The following is a 17,523-nucleotide window of genomic DNA, read 5'->3' on the forward strand; positions in this document are numbered from 1 at the left end:
CGATGGCAGGGTTGGTGCTCGACGCCTCCGCCGTGTTGTGTGTCATTTACCAGCAAACGTGGGGCAAAAGGGAACTCCGACGGCCCGCCTGTTTGTTATACCTTGCATGGCGTTGTGCGGCAGCCGGGGCAGCGCGTCCAGCTTCTCCCAGGAGTAGGATGGCGTGGGAATGCCCTCCTCCGAGCTGCAGAACAGCATGACGTCGCTGCCCACGTCCAGCGAGCCCTGGATCCGACAGGCCGGCACCGAGGGGGGCACTGGCACAGAGAGGAGGGGGGGCGTCAACCAACGGCGTCACAGGGAAGGAGGCAGAAGGTCCCGGAAGCTCCATACAGCTTCCTTACCACAGTCTTATAATATTTCATTTTCAAACTGTTTTTTTTTTTTGTCGTTGTGCAGATTTTCATACATGACTTGGGTGTAGCATGTAGCATATTAACCACTGACTGGCTTTAGCATGTAGCATATTAACCACTGGCTGGCTTTAGCATGTAGCAGATTAACCATTGACTGGCTTTAGCATGTAGCATATCAACCACTGACTGGCTTTAGCATGTAGCAAATTAACCACTGACTGGCTTTAGCATGTAGCATATCAACCACTGACTGGCTTTAGCATGTAGCAAATTAACCACTGACTGGCTTTAGCATGTAGCAAATTAACCACTGACTGGCTTTAGCATGTAGCATATCAACCACTGACTGGCTTTAGCATGTAGCATATCAACCACTGGCTGGCTTTAGCATGTAGCAGATTAACCACTGGCTGGCTTTAGCATGTAGCGTATTAACCACTGACTGGCTTTAGCATGTAGCGTATTAACCACTGGCTGGCTTTAGCATGTAGCAGATTAACCACTGGCTGGCTTTAGCATGTAGCGTATTAACCACTGGCTGGCTTTAGCATGTAGCAGATTAACCACTGGCTGGCTTTAGCATGTAGCAGATTAACCACTGGCTGGCTTTAGCATGTAGCATATTAACCACATCTAAAAAGAGCTGAATGCTGCCCTCTACTGGCTTCCTGATGAACCCAACGTGAAAGTCAAGGACGTTTGATTCCAGATGATGGTTATGATTAACGTATGACTGTACAGGTTCTACCCAGAACATTAGAATACCCTGAACAGGTTGCTGTATTTCTGCAGTTCAAATTAAAAGGTGAATGTGACATATTATTTAAAGGAATAATATGCAAATCAATATATTTCCAGTTTTTATTTCTTTGGATTTTGCTGATCAGGTCTTGCAGCTTAAAAAAAGAAAAGAAAAACAATAACTCAAGATTTTATAATAATATTCTGAGTTTGTGGCTTTGTGGTTTTAATAAGCTGAAAATCTTCATCAGCAAAGTTACAACAAGGAACTGCTTGAGATGTCAGTTTGCATGGAATGGCTCAATAAAATGTGTTGCTTTCATCTTTGATGTTAAATTGTCAAAATAAAACAACTTTTACTGGATATTCTAATGTTTCGGGTAGTACCTGTACACTAGGTGGTGCTATTCACATGACAGTTTTTTTTGTTTTTTTTTTGTTAACAAAATAAAAGCCATATTTCTAAAAGACCAACAAAGTCCAGTGAGCGTTGCTGCGGTTACCCAGGACGGTCAGGCCGATGACGCCGATGTTCCGGCCCCCTCTGTCGGGCAGGTTGTTGACCAGGCACTGGTAGGTCCCAGTGTCGGACAGCTGGGTGTTGTTGATGAAGATGGAGGCACTTGTGCTCGGCATGGTGGCCGCGAAGCCCACGCGGCCGTTGAAGTGGTTGGCGAGGCTGAAGACCTGGCCGCCCTGGTAGATGATCACCTGCAAGGTCACGCGGAGAGACGGCCGTTAATTCACACTCAGCCGTCAAGGGGTGAGACTGGGCGTTGTCTGGTTCGGGGTTCGGGGTTCGGGTTCGGGTTACAACACTACACCGGAGCTCGATGCGCTTGCTTTGACTGTTTCTGATCTTTCCCCACTAGAGGGCGTCCTGGCTCTATCAACAACAGCGACAGAGAGAGAGAGAGAGAGCGAGAGAGAGAGAGAGAGAGAGCAGCGCGAGAAGCACAGAAAAATAAATAAATAAAACAAACAAACAAACAAACAAACAAACTGACATAGAGAGCAAGGAGTAAAACCCTTTTATTTGTGAGTGGTGTGTATGGCTCACTGGGTGCATTCCTGGATCAGCAGTGCGCAGTGGAAGTATGCTTTCACTGCGCACTGTAAGCCTCTTTAGATAAAAGCCTCCGCTAAATGAAATGCATAATTGAAAACATTTGGACTCTTTTGACTTAAAACTGCAGTCTGATGAATTCAACAGGGAAAAAAAAGAAAAAAAGAAAAAGGGGGGGGGGGGGGGGTGGCGTCAGCTCCAGTGTGACAACAAACATTTGATGGCAGTGGAGACCCCTTCAACTCCCTGGTTCTGGCCTGAGCGGCTGGAGACTCGTGGGAAGAAGCAGCCGTTCATGAGAAGCAGCCGTTCAGCCCTCAGCAGGCCCGCACAAAGCGGCAGTGCAAGCCGGGCACAGCACACAAAAGCAGGAGCAGGAGGAGAGAGAGGAGCCATTCACTGCTGGAAAGAGCCTCCAGTGAGGAGCGTGAGCATAACAACCAGCGCCTGTGTGTGTGTGTCTCAGCGAAATGACAGCGCTGGGATGGAAGCGCAGAAGTGTGTATCTGTTCTCCATCACCTCTTGATGGCTGCAAATTGTGCGCCTGCAATTTCCTGAATGCAGCTCACTGGCTTTGTCCTCTCATGTGCAGATGAATGGGCAGCAGCTCCTCAGCTGGGGCGAGAGCTGCCACTGCATCCTGTGGGCCCGCACACGCGTGTGTGTGTGTGTGTGTGTGTGTGTGTGTGTGTGTGTGTGTGTGTGTGTGTCAGTTCTTCATATCTCTTTCTAGAATGCAGCTTCCTCTGTGTGTGTGTGTGTGTGTGTCAGGTTTTATTTATTTATTTATTTATTTATTTATTTGCACAAAATGTTGAAAACATGATAATAAATAAATAAATAAATAAATAAACAAATAAATAAAATGGAATAGAATAAAAGTGAAGGCCAGCGTCCAGCAGCAGATGGCAGCCAATCAGAATCAGGCTAGCTTGCTTCAGACAGGCTAGCAGTGGCCCAAACTGCAGTGAACCATCACCGCTTTGTTGCAGTGTGTCGACGTGCCGACTCCGCCCACTCAAGCATCCTGAAGGGTTGTGCACCTCCCTGGGACTGTTTGGTTGTGTGTGTGCCTGGGAAGTGTATTGTGTGTGTGTGTGTTTTTTTCTCCACACTGCGACCTCCCGACGTCCTCCTGGCGGTGACGCTGCACTGCAGAGGAGCCGATCGCACCGGGAGGACTTCAGCAGGAAATGTCCCAACAAAACAAAATGGGACGCTGAACTCCCCCCAGGTGCTGGTGTCACTGGTCAGTGTGTGTGTTTGTACATGACAACTTAGTGAAAGGTGTGTTTGCGCTGCAAGGAAACGCTGCTGAGGAACAAAAAAACATCTGTGGAGAAATTAGAAAAAAAGTCAAAGTAATTCTGTGATGTGTAATGGCCTGATTAACATCTGTATTGGTGAGGACCAAAATGCAAGTACTGGTACTCTACTGGTTCGTTACTGGTTCTGGTATCAGTGCCTCCCTACTTCACATTTTAAAGTGCAACATCAGTGTCTGATTCTCTGGGAAACTCAGCCAACCTGTGCGTGTGTGTGTGTGTGTGTGTGTGTGTGTGTGTGTGTGTGTGTGTGTGTGCAGGCTAGTTCCAGGCAGCATGTCACACCTGTCCCTGCTTCTTGTCGCCTGGTTGCTGCAGCAGAACCACGCCTCCAAGGTCCACTTTCACCGCTTCTCTCTTTTTTCATTTCAGACTTTGTGTCTGCGGCCGCCGTGCAGATTATTATCTGCGTGCGCTTGTGTGTACACAAATCACCTCATCCTCTCGTGTGACCTGGTTGGTTGCTGCTGCTGCTGCTGCTGCTGCGGCTGCGGCTTGTCTACAGGAGGAAAGGAGGTCATGGCTGGCGCTCAGATTGGCGGCCGGGCCGGCCTAAGAACTCCAGAAGTGGCGTCGCTGGACGAGTCCGACCACGACCCGACCCGACCTCACACGGCAGCGCTCTCACCTTCCTGAAAGGCTCAACACGTTCTCTTCACTTTCTGTACGACCGCTGTGGCTTCCATCGACTGACTGATTGTTTTTCTGGTAGAATTCCTCTTGAAACTGCTGCACCCAAACTCCTGTTTCTTACACTTTGAATAAATCCTCACAAACCATGAGACAGCAGACACATCAAAGTAGCTGTGCAGCAGCAGCAGCAGCAGCAGCAGCAGCAGCAGCAGCAGCATGGTGACATTAGCCTCCTTCTAGCTGACCCACCCAGGAGATGGGGCTGGACCAGACACCAGGGGACCACTCCACCGCAGCCTCAGTAAAACACCAGAACAAACCTTTAAACCCCCCCTCCCTCTCCTACACACACACACACACACACACACACACACACACACACACACACACACACACACACACACACAACTTGGACTGAGTGGTTGTAAGCTGCTGCTGTTATCTTCTCGCTCTAACGGCTCGGGCCCTGCGACGTTCCTCTCCAGTAGGCTGCATCTCCGCTCGCCGCCGCTGCTGCTGCTGCTGCTGCTGCTGCTGCTGCTGCTGCTGCTGCTTTGATGCCACTATCAGCCCAACAGCCGAGCGGCCGCGGAGGAGGCACTGATTCAGGGACCACATCAACACGTCAGCGATACCAGTCAGTCGGTAGAGGGATCGGATGTTGTTGGCGCTGGTAATGGCTCTGCAACGAAGGCTCTGCAGAGTAAAACCTTCAAGGTCCAGTGTGAAACATCTGGCCCGACTGACTCGTGGTCTTTAAAGGACAAAAGAGTCTGAGGATTGGGAGCCAATCAGTAGTGAGGAGTGCATCAGGGTGTACGCTAACACCGCCTCACCCACATTTACTCACATGTTTATTTGCTCCGAATTCATCATTTGCATATCTCATATCCCTGCACCGTTTTCTGTTTACACTGCATTATTGTTGAGCAGCCGCAGCAGCAGCAGCAGCAGCAGCAGCAGCCGCAGCAGTAGCAGCAGCAGCCGCAGCAGCAGTAGCAGCAGCAGCAGTAACAGCAGCAGCAGCAGCAGGAGCAGCAGCAGCAGCCGCAGCAGCAGCAGTAATAGCAGCAGTAGCAGCAGCAGCAGTAACAGCAGCAGTAGCAGCAGCAGCAGTAACAGCAGCAGCAGCCGCAGCAGCAGCAGCAGTAATAGCAGCAGCAGTAATAGCAGCAGTAACAGCAGCAGCAGCCGCAGCAGCAGCAGCAGCAGCAGCAGCAGCAGCAGGGCCTCTTTGCTTTGCTTACAGTGGACGTGGCCGCCTGCGTGCGCTGTGTGCACGGTAAAGCCCATAAAAACGCCATCGGCGCTCCGCCGAACGGCGCCGTGCGGAGGGAAAACAGACTGTTCTGCTGGCTTTTAACTAGCGATCTCTGGCCGGCCGGGTCCACAGCCAGAACCTTGCAAGGGCAAGCCCGGTTGTGAGTGGCTCTGCGCCGCTACGCTATCAGCTATCAGTGCGGCTGCTGTCTGCGCTGATGGGTTCCAAACAGACCGAGCCACTGCAGAACCCCCCCCCCCCGACCAGTCCAGGTGTGAGAGAACGTCTGGGCCTGAGGGGCCTGAGGATCTCGTCTCGCACCTTCGTTCCCGCCCCCACGCTTTCCAACGTCTCCCTGCCGCCACCGTCCAGGATCAGCAGCTCCCAACATCTGCCGACATTCCGTCCACTTCAGCAACAGCGTGTGTTCAGTCTTCAAGGTCCAGGGAGCAAACGCCCGCCTGGTTTACGGTTTTTATATTGCCAAACGCTTCATGTACTGCACATGAATGCATTACTGACTTATTTGGTTTTCCTCCCCTTAGAACGGTTCTCCATATCACCAGTCAGGCTCCCAGTGCTCCCAGTCAGCTGCCATCCTGCACCAGCACGTTTCTACGGAAGCCTGGTGTGGACAATCCAGCTGCCTGACAGCAGAGCGTTTGGTATTCAGGCTGACCGCTAGGGGGCGCCCTCCAATAAACCAACCAAGAAGAAGAAGAAGGTGGAGCAGGTCGCCAGGTTTGGGGTGCAGAGGGCCACCGCAGTTCACCGGCGAGCTCAGGCGAGGGAGGGAGAGAGTGAAAGATGCTGCAATCTGAAATGTCACCACTAGATGTCGCTGTTTCACCTCAATATGTTCCACCTCTGACCCGGTTTACTCAGTGTCGGCTGGTCCCGACCCGCTGCGGCAACATCACCCAGAAAGCAAAACCAATCAAAAGAAGAAAAAGCAAAAAAAAAAAAAAAGCAAAGGAGTGAATTCATCCCTCGTTCAGCTCCACTGGCGGACGAGTGCAGAAATCCTTCCTGCTGAGGCTCTGCTGTACAAGAACACTTCTTCTTCTTCTTCTTCTTCTTCTTCTTCTTCTTCTTCTTCTTCCTCTGGATGGATGCAATGCATGAGCAGAGGTGAAAAGAAAGTCTAAAGAAAATTCCATGCGTAAAGAGTTGTTGAGGAGTGTTGCAGTTGACACGTGTGCACGTTACTGTTAGAACGTACATCATTAACACAATAGATGCGGTGCCTTTAAGTGTTTCCAGTCTCCCGCCTCATTAGTGCACGAGGTCGAAGCCGATGAGGCCGCGATGAGGCCGCGATGAGGCCGCGATGAGGCCGCCGCGCTCTCTCAGACCCCTCAGGGAGGAAACGCACCCCTGGAAACAATAATGAAACAAAAGATCCTCTCTGGCCGATCAATAAAATCCAATGGCTGCTGGACGCCAGCGTGTTTGGGTTGTGTAACCTCTCCGCAGGGACGGGGACGGGGACGGGGGTCATCACGTTGTTGAGGTTTCCACCTGAGTCTGCTTGAGAAGAAGAAGTCAGTGAGGCGCAGACTGAGCCCATCCAAAAGTCGCTAGAGTTGTCGCTAGTCGCTTTTGACAACAAAAAAAAGTCGCTATCGGGAGAATAGCGACTTTTTGGGAGGAGAAAGTCGCTGAGTTGGCAACACTGCTCTGCATCAACTTTGTCTGTTTCAACAGAGACATTGTGGGGCAATGAGGGCAGCCAATAGGAGGCGTGAGTGGCTGTACTTGTGCCGATTTGCTCCGCCCCACTATTGAGTTTGATTGCGAAGCAGAAACGAAATTGCGACACCAAGTGGACACATTTAGAACGGCGCTTCCTGTCATCGAGAAATATTGCAGTTTTGATATTTTTGCAAAATCATCTCGCGCGCGGGCCGGAAAAAAACCAAACCGTTTCGAGGGCCTGATCCGGCCCCGCGGGCCGTATGTTTGACACCCCTGATCTACAGAATGGTGCTGGCTGAGTTGGGCGCTGCTAGGAAGAGAATTTGGTCCAAACTTGGACTTTTGATGCCCCTTCATCGGAGCCAAGGTCGCCTTACACCAGGCAAAGTAGACAAACAAACAAACAAAAAACCAACAACAACAACAACAACAACAACAACAACAACAGCGCAGTAAAGAGGAAGGGAGCTCCGCTGAGCACTGGCTTTGCCAGGGTTGATCGGCTCTGGGATGTAATGTAAGATTATTAAGCAGCAGTGAAACAGCCACCCACTTCCTACCGCTTGTCTTTGCCCTCTGACGCAGCTCCACGTCTCCTGCGATGTGAGGAGCAGCAGCAGCAGCAGCAGCGGCGGCGGCGGCAGAGATGTGAGTGGGAGGAAGCAAGATGCTAAAGTGCTAACACAGGTTGCCGGGGCCTCTCTTCAGTAATTCTTAATGGCTTTTAGCATCAACTCTAATCGTGGGTGACGTCCTCCTCCTCCTCTAAAGTGACCTTGTACTTGTCGCCACGCGCAGCGCCTCACTTCATCACTCACCTCTCAGCCGGCGCACACACAAGTGATACGCAGCCTGCCCAGCTAGCATGCGAGTGTGCGCAAAGTGAGCGCAAAGTGTGCGCAAAGTGTGCACAAAATGTGCACAAAGTGTGCAGGCTGCATTGCTTTGCGTGTTTTCTGCTCAGTCGCCCATTTATGGCCGATGTGTTGTTGCACACAACACAATGCAATGAGACGAGGAGAGAGAGGGAGAGAGAGGGAGAGAGAGAGACAGACAGAGGGAGAGAGAGAGAGGGAGAGGGAGAGGGAGAGAGAGAGAGAGACAGAGGTAGCGAGAGAGAGAGAGACAGACAGAGGGAGAGGGAGAGGGAGAGAGAGACAGAGGTAGCGAGAGAGAGAGAGACAGACAGAGGGAGAGGGAGAGGGAGAGGGAGAGAGAGACCGACCACCATCATGCACCCCTCCTTCCTGGTATCAGCTCCACCTGGTATCTACTCCACCTGGTATCTACTCCACCACGTTCTCCGCCACGACTTCCTTTACGACGAGTCAGCTGGCGGCAGCTCGGACCACAACACGTTTGGACCAGCACGTCACACGGCAGTGCGCTGCAGTGGTGTGCAGCTGACTGCACCCCCCCACCGCTCTGCTTCTCCACCGCCAGCCTTGCCGTTGCAGTGGACAGAGACACTGCATACAATCATACAATCTGCCTGCACATGGACCCTGAACTTTATCTGGACCAGCAACGTGCCCTCGTACTAGTTTGATGGTGTGTGTGTGTGTGTGTCTGTCTCGTGTGTGTGTGTGTGTGTGTGAACAGCTGCGATGCAGAGCCTGTCGTGGGCGGGAGGTAATTAGTGCAGAAGATCATTGTGTTAGTTGGATGGGCGAGTAGCGCTGGGGTTCAAAGTGACGGCAGGCAGGTGAGCTCGTACGGCCTGCAGCTGCATGTTAAACAACTCGAATGGAATCAGAGAAGTCCCGCAAGGGGGTGGGGGGTGGGGGGTGAGAGAGAGAGTGAGAGGGGGTGGGGGTGGCGGGGGTGGTGGGGGGTGCAGAGGAGAGGGGAGGGGAGAGAATGATGAGAAAACATCAAGCACGTCAGCCACAGTGCAGCAGCGCTCCAATGAAGGGCCGACTCAGGTACATGTGTGTGTGTGTGTGTGTGTGTGTGTGTGTGTGTGTGTGTGTGTGTGTGTGTGTGTGTGTTGCTATGTCGACTGTCATGGCTTTGCATCCATCCATGAAATGTTGTCAGGTTATTTAGAGGCCTCCTGCAGAGTGAGACCGGCACAGAGTCAAACACCTGGACATCGAGGGGAGTCTCACTCTCTGCTGCTGCCTGTTCATCCCAAACTACTGACTGCTCACCCCAAACTACTGCCTGTTCACCCCAAACTACTGACTGTTCACCCCAAACTACTGCCTGTTCACCCCAAACTACTGATTGTTCACCCCAAACTACTGCCTGTTCACCCCAAACTACTGACTGTTCACCCCAAACTACTGCCCGTTCATCCCCAAACTACTGACTGTTCATGCCAGACTACTGACTGTTCATCCCAAACTACTGCCCGTTCACCCCAAACTACTGCCTGTTCACCCCAAACTACTGCCTGTTCACCCCAAACTACTGACTGTTCACCCCAAACTACTGATTGTTCACCCCAAACTACTGCCTGTTCACCCCAAACTACTGCCTGTTCACCCCAAACTACTGACTGCTCACCCCAAACTACTGCCCGTTCATCCCCAAACTACTGCCAGGAGGCCGGGAGCAGCACTTTGCCAAGACAGGTGGTAGAAGCTCCTGTGGTCACTGCTGTCCTGCAGGGGGCAGCACTACAGCTGGTTGGGAGGCTCTAAAACACAGCTTCAAGCTTCACTGCTAACGCTATCATGCTACTGGGGATTGTCTAAACTCAGTGCTAATGCTACCATGCTACTGGGGATTAATCTGGGTCTAATCTCCATCTGTTCTACGGTGGAACCTCATTATTTTCAAAGGTGTGCTCAGATGCATCCAGAAGAGATCTTTTTCTTTGTTGTGGCTCAAAGGTTGCATTAGCTCACTGCGTTGTTGCCCGAGCAGCAGTGCAACACACTTGGAATGCGCTGACTGTGCAGTGGAGTGTGTTCAGCCGGCCTCCTTCTTACTGGAAGCCGGGTCAACGTGCTGGAGGTCTCCCCTTCCCCCACAATCGGTCTCTCTCTGCACGCGCCTTCACTCGACTCACTGGTCTCAAAGCCTTACAGTGAATGCAGTGGCGGAAGAAGCTCACTTGGTGGTGTCTCTGAGCACACCTCTGGACGCAATACAGTGGTTTTTGGTTGTGTACCTGCTTCGACTGCGGCGGTCGGCAATGGAAAGCAGGCCGGGGGACATCCGTGATGCAAAGCACAGTGATGGTCATCATTATTATTATTATTGTTACTATTATTGTGATGATGATGAGTAAAAATTGTGCTGGATGCATCTCAGTAGCGCGGTGAAGCAAGAAGACACAAACAGCACAGATCAACAGCCGACACACAGCACCAGTGTCAGCATCACAGTCATGAGGAAGAGCCACCACTGTGTGTGTGTGTGTGTGTGTGTGTGTGTGTGTGTGTGTGAGAGAGAGAGAGTTAAAGCAATGTTTCTCAACTGGTGGGTTGAGACCCAAAAGTGGGTCCCTGCGGAGCTGTTTTGATTGGGTCGCAGCTGCATGGGCAATTTCCATTTTTTGAATATGTATATATATATATATATATATATATATATATATACATATATATTTTTATATATATATATTATATATATTTATGTATATATATATATATATATATATATATATATATATATATATATGTTTTACATATGTATGTATACATACATATATAAATATATATATATAATATATATATATATATATTTATATATATATATTATATATATTTATATATATATTTATATATGTATATATATATATATATATATACATATATAAATATATATATGTATATATTTACATATGTATGTATACATATATATATATATATATATATATTTATCTATAAATATATATATATATATATAGATAAATATATGATTTTTCTTAACATATTTATATATTCAGATTTACTGTGTATTTTATTTATTTATATTTAACTCAATATTTGTTTATTTAAAGTTTTTTTTTTAATCCAAATATTTTCATATTTGTATACATATATTGACTCTGCAAATACATTTGCGGAGAAGATGTTGGGTATGTATTTTGCAGAACACAGATGCAGGTGAGGCCACAGTGGGGGCGGGGCCCGGTCCTACCTGCTCTGGCTGGTTGGCGTTGGACAGCGGGATGACCATCCAGATGATGTTGAGGTTGTTGAGGGCGGCGCTGGTGCTGAAGGAGCAGGGCAGCACCGCCGGCTGGCCCCGCGCCACCTGGACGCTGCTCTGGGACACGGTCACATCCAGGGCCCGCACACACACTGCAGGAGGGAGACAGACAGACAGGCAGGGGGCGCCCCACCCGGGTCAGTTTTGGAAAGGCAACCGGTTACAAGTGTGTTACAAGTTTGATTCTGGACTTCAAGGTCCAGTGTGTCGTGTTTGGCTGGGTTCATGATTGTTGTATTGATGAAAGCTTCAACACATAAATACATGAATACAAGTGCATCATGGCAGTACAATAAAACTCCTCCCTTTAGAACGCTTCTCATATAGATATGAGAACCTCCATAGACCAGTCAGGGTCCCAGTGCTCCCAGTGAGCGGCCATCTCGCACCAGCATCTTTCTAAGGAAGCCTGCTGTGGACAATCCAGCTGCCTGACTGTAGAGTGTTTGGTACTTAGACTGAACGCTAGGGGGCGCCCTCACATCAACCCACCACAGAGAAGAAGAAGAAGAAGAAGAAGAAGAAGAAGAAGGTGGAGCGGGTATCCAGGTTTGGGTGCACAGGGCCACCGTAGTTCACCGGCAAGCTCAGGAGAGGGAGGGAGCGTGCAATCTAACCTTTCATGTGAAGCAGACAGTGCCTCACAGCGACGCAGTGAAATGTTTGTTTTTGTTTTAAGTCGTCATCATATTTTGTCTGCCTGCAGTCCTGCAGCAGGACACGGAGGAGGAGATCATCTGGGGGGGGGGGGGAAATCCTCCTCTCTTTCCCGCAGTATTCAATGAAGTCCAGCCTGTTTCTATTATTCCCTCAACAAACCCGGCTCAGGGTTCTCTTTTCAAAGGTCTGCGGCTCAAACAAGCCCGGTTTGCCGAGCCCGGCTCCGCCTCCTCCTCCCAAACGCTCTTTGCAAAGCCGAGCTGACGTCCGGACCGCACCGCCGAGGATCCCATCAAATATGTAAGAGTTAAATGGGGAAACAAGATAAGCTGTCTCTGGAGTTCTCCCTCCCATCCCAGAACAAGCTCCTCCTTGCCGCCTCGTATCAATACACACCGAAAGAAGAAGGAAGACGACAAGGGGGGGGGGGGGGGGGGGTGTTGACGCGCTGCTGCTCCGAAGCTCTCAAGTTTTGCAACCTTCACGGGCCCTGTTGTCTGGAGCAAGCAGAGGCTCCTCCAGGATCTCAGGGAGCTGCTGGTGCAGCTCTTGCGGACTCAGCTGTCAGCCACAACAGAGCCACTCTGATGAATACGTACACACAGCCTCCTATTTCTAGAGCACCTAAAGACATTACGGCCTCCAATCGAGTTAGGCCTTCCAACCCCCCCCCCCCACCGCAATCATGTATCCACGTCCACAAAAACCCCGGCGGGAGGTCATATCATCCAAACATGGTGAGCAGCACTCTGATGTGATTAGGTGTAATTGATCACGTCCTGTGAATGGTTAGCGGTAATGCAGGATGATGATCTAGCCATGAGTCAATCGCCAAACAACAAGCAGCCACCTGCTCCTCAAAAAACGTGGAGCAGCAGCAGCAGCAGCAGCAGCAGTCGACCCAGGACGGGTGAGACGTAAAGCACCAGTAGGGGGCGCCGTCAGGGCCGGCCAGGCCGTCCCTTTCTCTGCTGGACCTCAACACTCTTTCAAGTTACCTTTTCCCCCTGTAACTATGACAATACAGTTATTCTCCATGGTCTGTTTTCTTCACATCATATAATATCCACTGGGTGGCACTGCAACATTCCGCTGTTGTATATTATGGCAGAGTTTTTATCCATGGATCCATGGATACATGGATGGATGGATGGATGGATGGATGGATGATAGATGGATGGATGGATGGGTGGGTGGATGGATGGATGGAAGGATGGATGAATGGATGGGTGGGTGGATGGATGGCTAGATGGATAGATGGATGGATAAATGGATGGATGGATGGAAGGATAGATGGATGGATAGATGGATGGATGGATGGAAGGATAGATGGATGGATGGATGGATGGATGGAAGGATGGATAGATGGATGGGATGGATGGAAGGATGGATGGGATGGATGGATGATAGATGGATGGGATGGATGGATGATAGATGGATGGATAGATGGATGGATGGATGGATAATATCACGTTTACTTTCCACTGCAGTGAATTTCTGAAGCTGTGCATTCTTAGTTTTACTTGAGAAAAAGGAGTTGAATCTGCATTTTTGTATTTTTTCCTTCCACAAGTAATCCAACCCCCCCCCCCCCCCCCCCCCCCGAACTCTGAGGTCCCTCCTCGGGTGTTATCCTCCACTATCCTCTCTGCTCATTTCATGTACAGAAAATCAATCTGTTCTTCTTGGAGGATTAACGGCGCCGGCAGAATGTGACCAACAGTCGGTGGTTCCTGATAGGCAGCGATGCGTTCACATCGATTGTCCCGCACTTCTTCAGGCAGGCCGAGGAAGAAGAGAACAAAAAGGAGAAGAAGAAGAAAAAATATGGAGAGCAAGAAGAAAAGGAAGAAAGTGGAGGGGGAGCAGAGGAAGGAAGATGGAAGGAGCATCACTAAGCCCCCTTCAAGGCGGTGGTCTCTCAAGCCCACAACAGCTGGAGGGCTCATTTGAAAACAGTGGATTAGGAGACTACACACACACACACACACACACACACACACACACACACACACACACACACGCGGTCCGTGCAGTGTGAACATTTCAAATTGCACATTGCCTCCAACAGACGCACATGTGACTTTCTTCAGCGCCGCCAACCATTTTCCACCCCGACTTCAAACAGTAGCACGTTCATCTGTGACACGCAACAGTGGCCTGTTAGGGATACACTTAAAAAGAACAGATGGCCTTGCTGAATGTTACCTTAGTGTTGCACAAGCCTCGGCCCAAAGCTGTGTGAGGGAGTTCCTGAGCCTTTTCTGAAGGTCCGTCAAGCACAGCCAGCTGGACCAGCCCACACCTCTGCTGGACCTGAGCCAGTGGAACAGAGCCAGTGGACCAGAGCTAGTGGACCAGAGCTAGTGGATCTGAGCTAGTAGACCTGAGCTAGCGGACCAGAGCTAGTGGACCTCAGCTAGTGGACCAGAGCTAGTAGACCTGAGCTAGTAGACCTGAGCTAGTAGACCTGAGCCAGTGGACCTGAGCCAGTGGACCTCAGCTAGTAGACCTGAGCTAGTAGACCTGAGCTAGTGGACCTGAGCCAGTGGACCTGAGCCAGTGGACCTCAGCTAGTAGACCTGAGCTAGTAGACCTGAGCTAGTGGACCTGAGCCAGTGGACCTGAGCCAGTGGACCAGAGCTAGTCAGTTGGTGGACCATCTCATCTGCTTTTTCACCATCAAAGCCTCATCTGACTTCCTGTTAAACTCGTGTTGCAGTCTTGGAGGTTGGTCATGGTCTCCAGACCACTTTTTAAGGGTCTGGGTCTCTGAGGCATTTTCACTGTCTGGTCTCAGTCTGGGACTTTTTGATCCAGACCAGTGGAGACTCAGCCAACACTGTAATAACGCGATAATAACAGAAAAGAATCCAGCTGCTCCCGTTTTACACTCTGGTGGTGACACCCAGAGTGACACCCGGACCCCTTCTCCCCCGTTCATTTAGAACTAGGATTAAAAATCCACTACACACACACACACACATTAAACGATATCAAAGTACAGTTCTGTTCATTCAAAGCTTTATGCCAGGTTCTGATGTCTCTGATGCTGCTGCAGTTAATACAGCAGCAGCAGCAGACAAAAAGAACAAAGTTTCTGGCGACGTGTTGAGAGTCGCGTCAAAATGAAAGCGAATTAAAGGGAGGAGCGAAGAGAAGAAAGAAGATGAGAGAGTTTCCACGGTGGGTGTGTGTGTGTGTGGGGGGGGGGCAGTTAGGGCTCTAATTGTCAGGACAAGAAAGATAAAAGCAGAGAGTATGAAAAAAGAAAGAAAAAAGATGAGCCGTGGGAGGGAGGTCAGAGAGGGAGGGCGAGAGAATTCATCAGAAAGGGTGGAGAAGAACAGAAGGAGGAGGAGGCGGAGGAGGAGGAGGAGGAGGAGGAGGAGGTTCTTTCAACAAAAGCCCTAATTGATAAAGTCACCCCGGGCAGTGTGTGCTCAGAGTGAGAGAGGGAGAGAGAGAGAGGAGGAGGAGTGAGTGAGAGGAGTGTGTGAGAGAGAGGAGGAGGAGTGAGTGAGAGGAGTGAGAGAGAGAGGAGGAGGAGTGAGTGAGAGGAGTGTGTGAGAGAGAGGAGGAGGAGTGAGTGAGAGGAGTGAGAGAGAGAGAGGGGGAGTAAGAGGAGGAGTGAGAGAGAGGAGGAGTGAGAGAGGAGGAGAGTGAGAGGAGTGAGAGAGAGGGGGAGAGAGAGGAGGAGTGAGAGAGAAGAGGAGTGAGAGAGAGGGGGAGAGAGAGGAGTGAGAGGAGGAGGAGAGAGAGAGGAGGAGAGAGAGAGAGAGGAGGACTGAGAAGAGGAGAGAGAGAGGAAGGGAGAGAGGAGGAGTGAGAGGAGTGAGAGAGAGGGGGAGTGAGAGGAGGAGTGAGAGAGAGGGGGAGTGAGAGAGGAGGAGTGAGAGGAGGAGAGAGAGAGAGGAGGAGTGAGAGAAGGATTGAGAGAGAGGAAGGGAGAGAGGAGGAGTGAGAGGAGGAGTGAAAGAGAGGAGGAGTGAGAGGAGGAGTGAGAGAGAGGAGGAGTGGGAGAGAGAGAAGTGAGAGAGGAGGAGTGGGAGAGAGAGGAGTGAGAGAGAGGAGTGAGAGAGAGAGGAGGAGTGGGAGAGGAGGAGTGAGAGAGGAGGAGTGGGCTGACACTGGGGTTGTGGTGAACGACTCCCTCACATCCTGCATTTGGGGGGAAAGTGTCAAAACTGCTGTTGACTAATGCATGAGAAAACTGCACCACAGAGAGCAGTGTGTGTGTGTGTGTGTGTGTGTGTGTGTGTGTGTGTGTGGGCTCCCACTCAGTCAAGTGGAGGTGGAATGGAATCAAACAGAGATGCAGTGCAGGATGAGCTGCAACACTTGGACGCACGTCGACTCATTAACATGCTGCCGCTTTATTCATGTCCCTCTTTTATTCATGGCTTCACTTTTTGCTTTATTCCACTTTCACACAGAGGCTCCCTCACGCTGCCTGGCGCTGCCTGGCGCCGCCACGCTGCCACGTGTGTGTGTGAGTGAGTGTGTGTGTGCGGAACACACACACTCACTCACTCACTGAGACGACTGGCGGGACTGTTGTTGTCGTTGTTGTTGTTGTTGTTGTTGTTGTTGTTGTTTGCAGGAGAGACGAGGAGGGAAACGACAAGCGGGTTGTGTCGGGTCGGAACTGGCCAGCGACCCCCTGCACTGGAGGGACTGAGGGGTCCAGTGTGTACAGAACTTGGCTTTGATGTATGACTTCAATATCAGGTCAACAGCTTCACCTGCTGCCTGTGAACACATTAATACAAGTGGAGACTGGCGGCACAATGACTCGCTTTGGTTTTCCTCCCCTTAGAACAGTTCTCATACACACATGAGAACCTCCACAGACCAGTCAGGCTCCCAGTGCTCCCAGTGAGCTGCCATCCTGCACCAGCGTGCTTCTAAGGAAGCCTGGTGTGGACAAACCAGCTGCCTGGCAGCAGAGCGTTTGGTATTTAGGGCTGAACACTAGGGGGCGTCCTCCAATAAACCCACCAAGAAGAAGAAGAAGAAGAAGAAGGTGGAGCAGATATGCAGGTTTGGGTGCACAGGGCCACTGTAGTTCACTGGCGAGGGAGAGGGAGGGAGCGTGAGAGAAACAATCTATCATAGGATATGAAGAAAACATGTTGCTGTCATGTCAGCGTTGCAACCAAAGCAGTGTCTTTGAAGCCCCACCAGGGTGTTTAGCTCTTAGAACCATCCAGAACCATCTAGAACCACCTCTGGACCACCAGGCTGTTTAGCTCTTAGAACCATCCAGAACCATCTAGAACCACCTAGAACCACCTCTGGACCACCAGGCTGTTTTTAGCTCTTAGAGCCACCTAGAACCATCCAGAACCATGTAGAACCACCTCTGGACCACCAGGGTGTTTAGCTCTTCGAACCACCTAGAACCATCCAGAACCATCCAGAACCATCTAGAACCACCTCTGGACCACCTCTGGACCACCCCTGGACCACCAGGGTGTTTAGCTCTTAGAACCACCTAGAACCACCTAGAACCATCCAGAACCATCTCGAACCATGTAGAACCACCTCTGGACCACCTCTGGACCACCAGGCTGCTTAGCTCTTAGAACCATCCAGAACCATCTAGAGCCACC

General features: G+C 50.5%; 1 protein-coding gene across 1 annotated transcript in view; it reads right to left on the reverse strand.

Moving 5' to 3' along the window:
* Positions 1–17,523, reverse strand: part of igsf11 (immunoglobulin superfamily member 11) — an 89,759-nt gene that overhangs the window by 3,824 nt on the left and 68,412 nt on the right. The window contains exons 3-5 of the mRNA XM_076015217.1: positions 11,177–11,340; positions 1,601–1,808; positions 102–257 (exon numbers count right to left, since the gene is read on the reverse strand). Of these exons, the coding sequence (XP_075871332.1) occupies positions 102–257; positions 1,601–1,808; positions 11,177–11,340 (528 nt within the window). The remainder of the gene's footprint in view (positions 1–101; positions 258–1,600; positions 1,809–11,176; positions 11,341–17,523) is intronic.

The sequence above is a fragment of the Nelusetta ayraudi genome, unplaced genomic scaffold, assembly GCF_046127955.1.
Source record: "Nelusetta ayraudi isolate G7.1 ecotype Tasmania unplaced genomic scaffold, CSIRO-AGI_Nayr_v1 ptg000182l, whole genome shotgun sequence".
Lineage (NCBI taxonomy): Eukaryota > Metazoa > Chordata > Actinopteri > Tetraodontiformes > Monacanthidae > Nelusetta > Nelusetta ayraudi.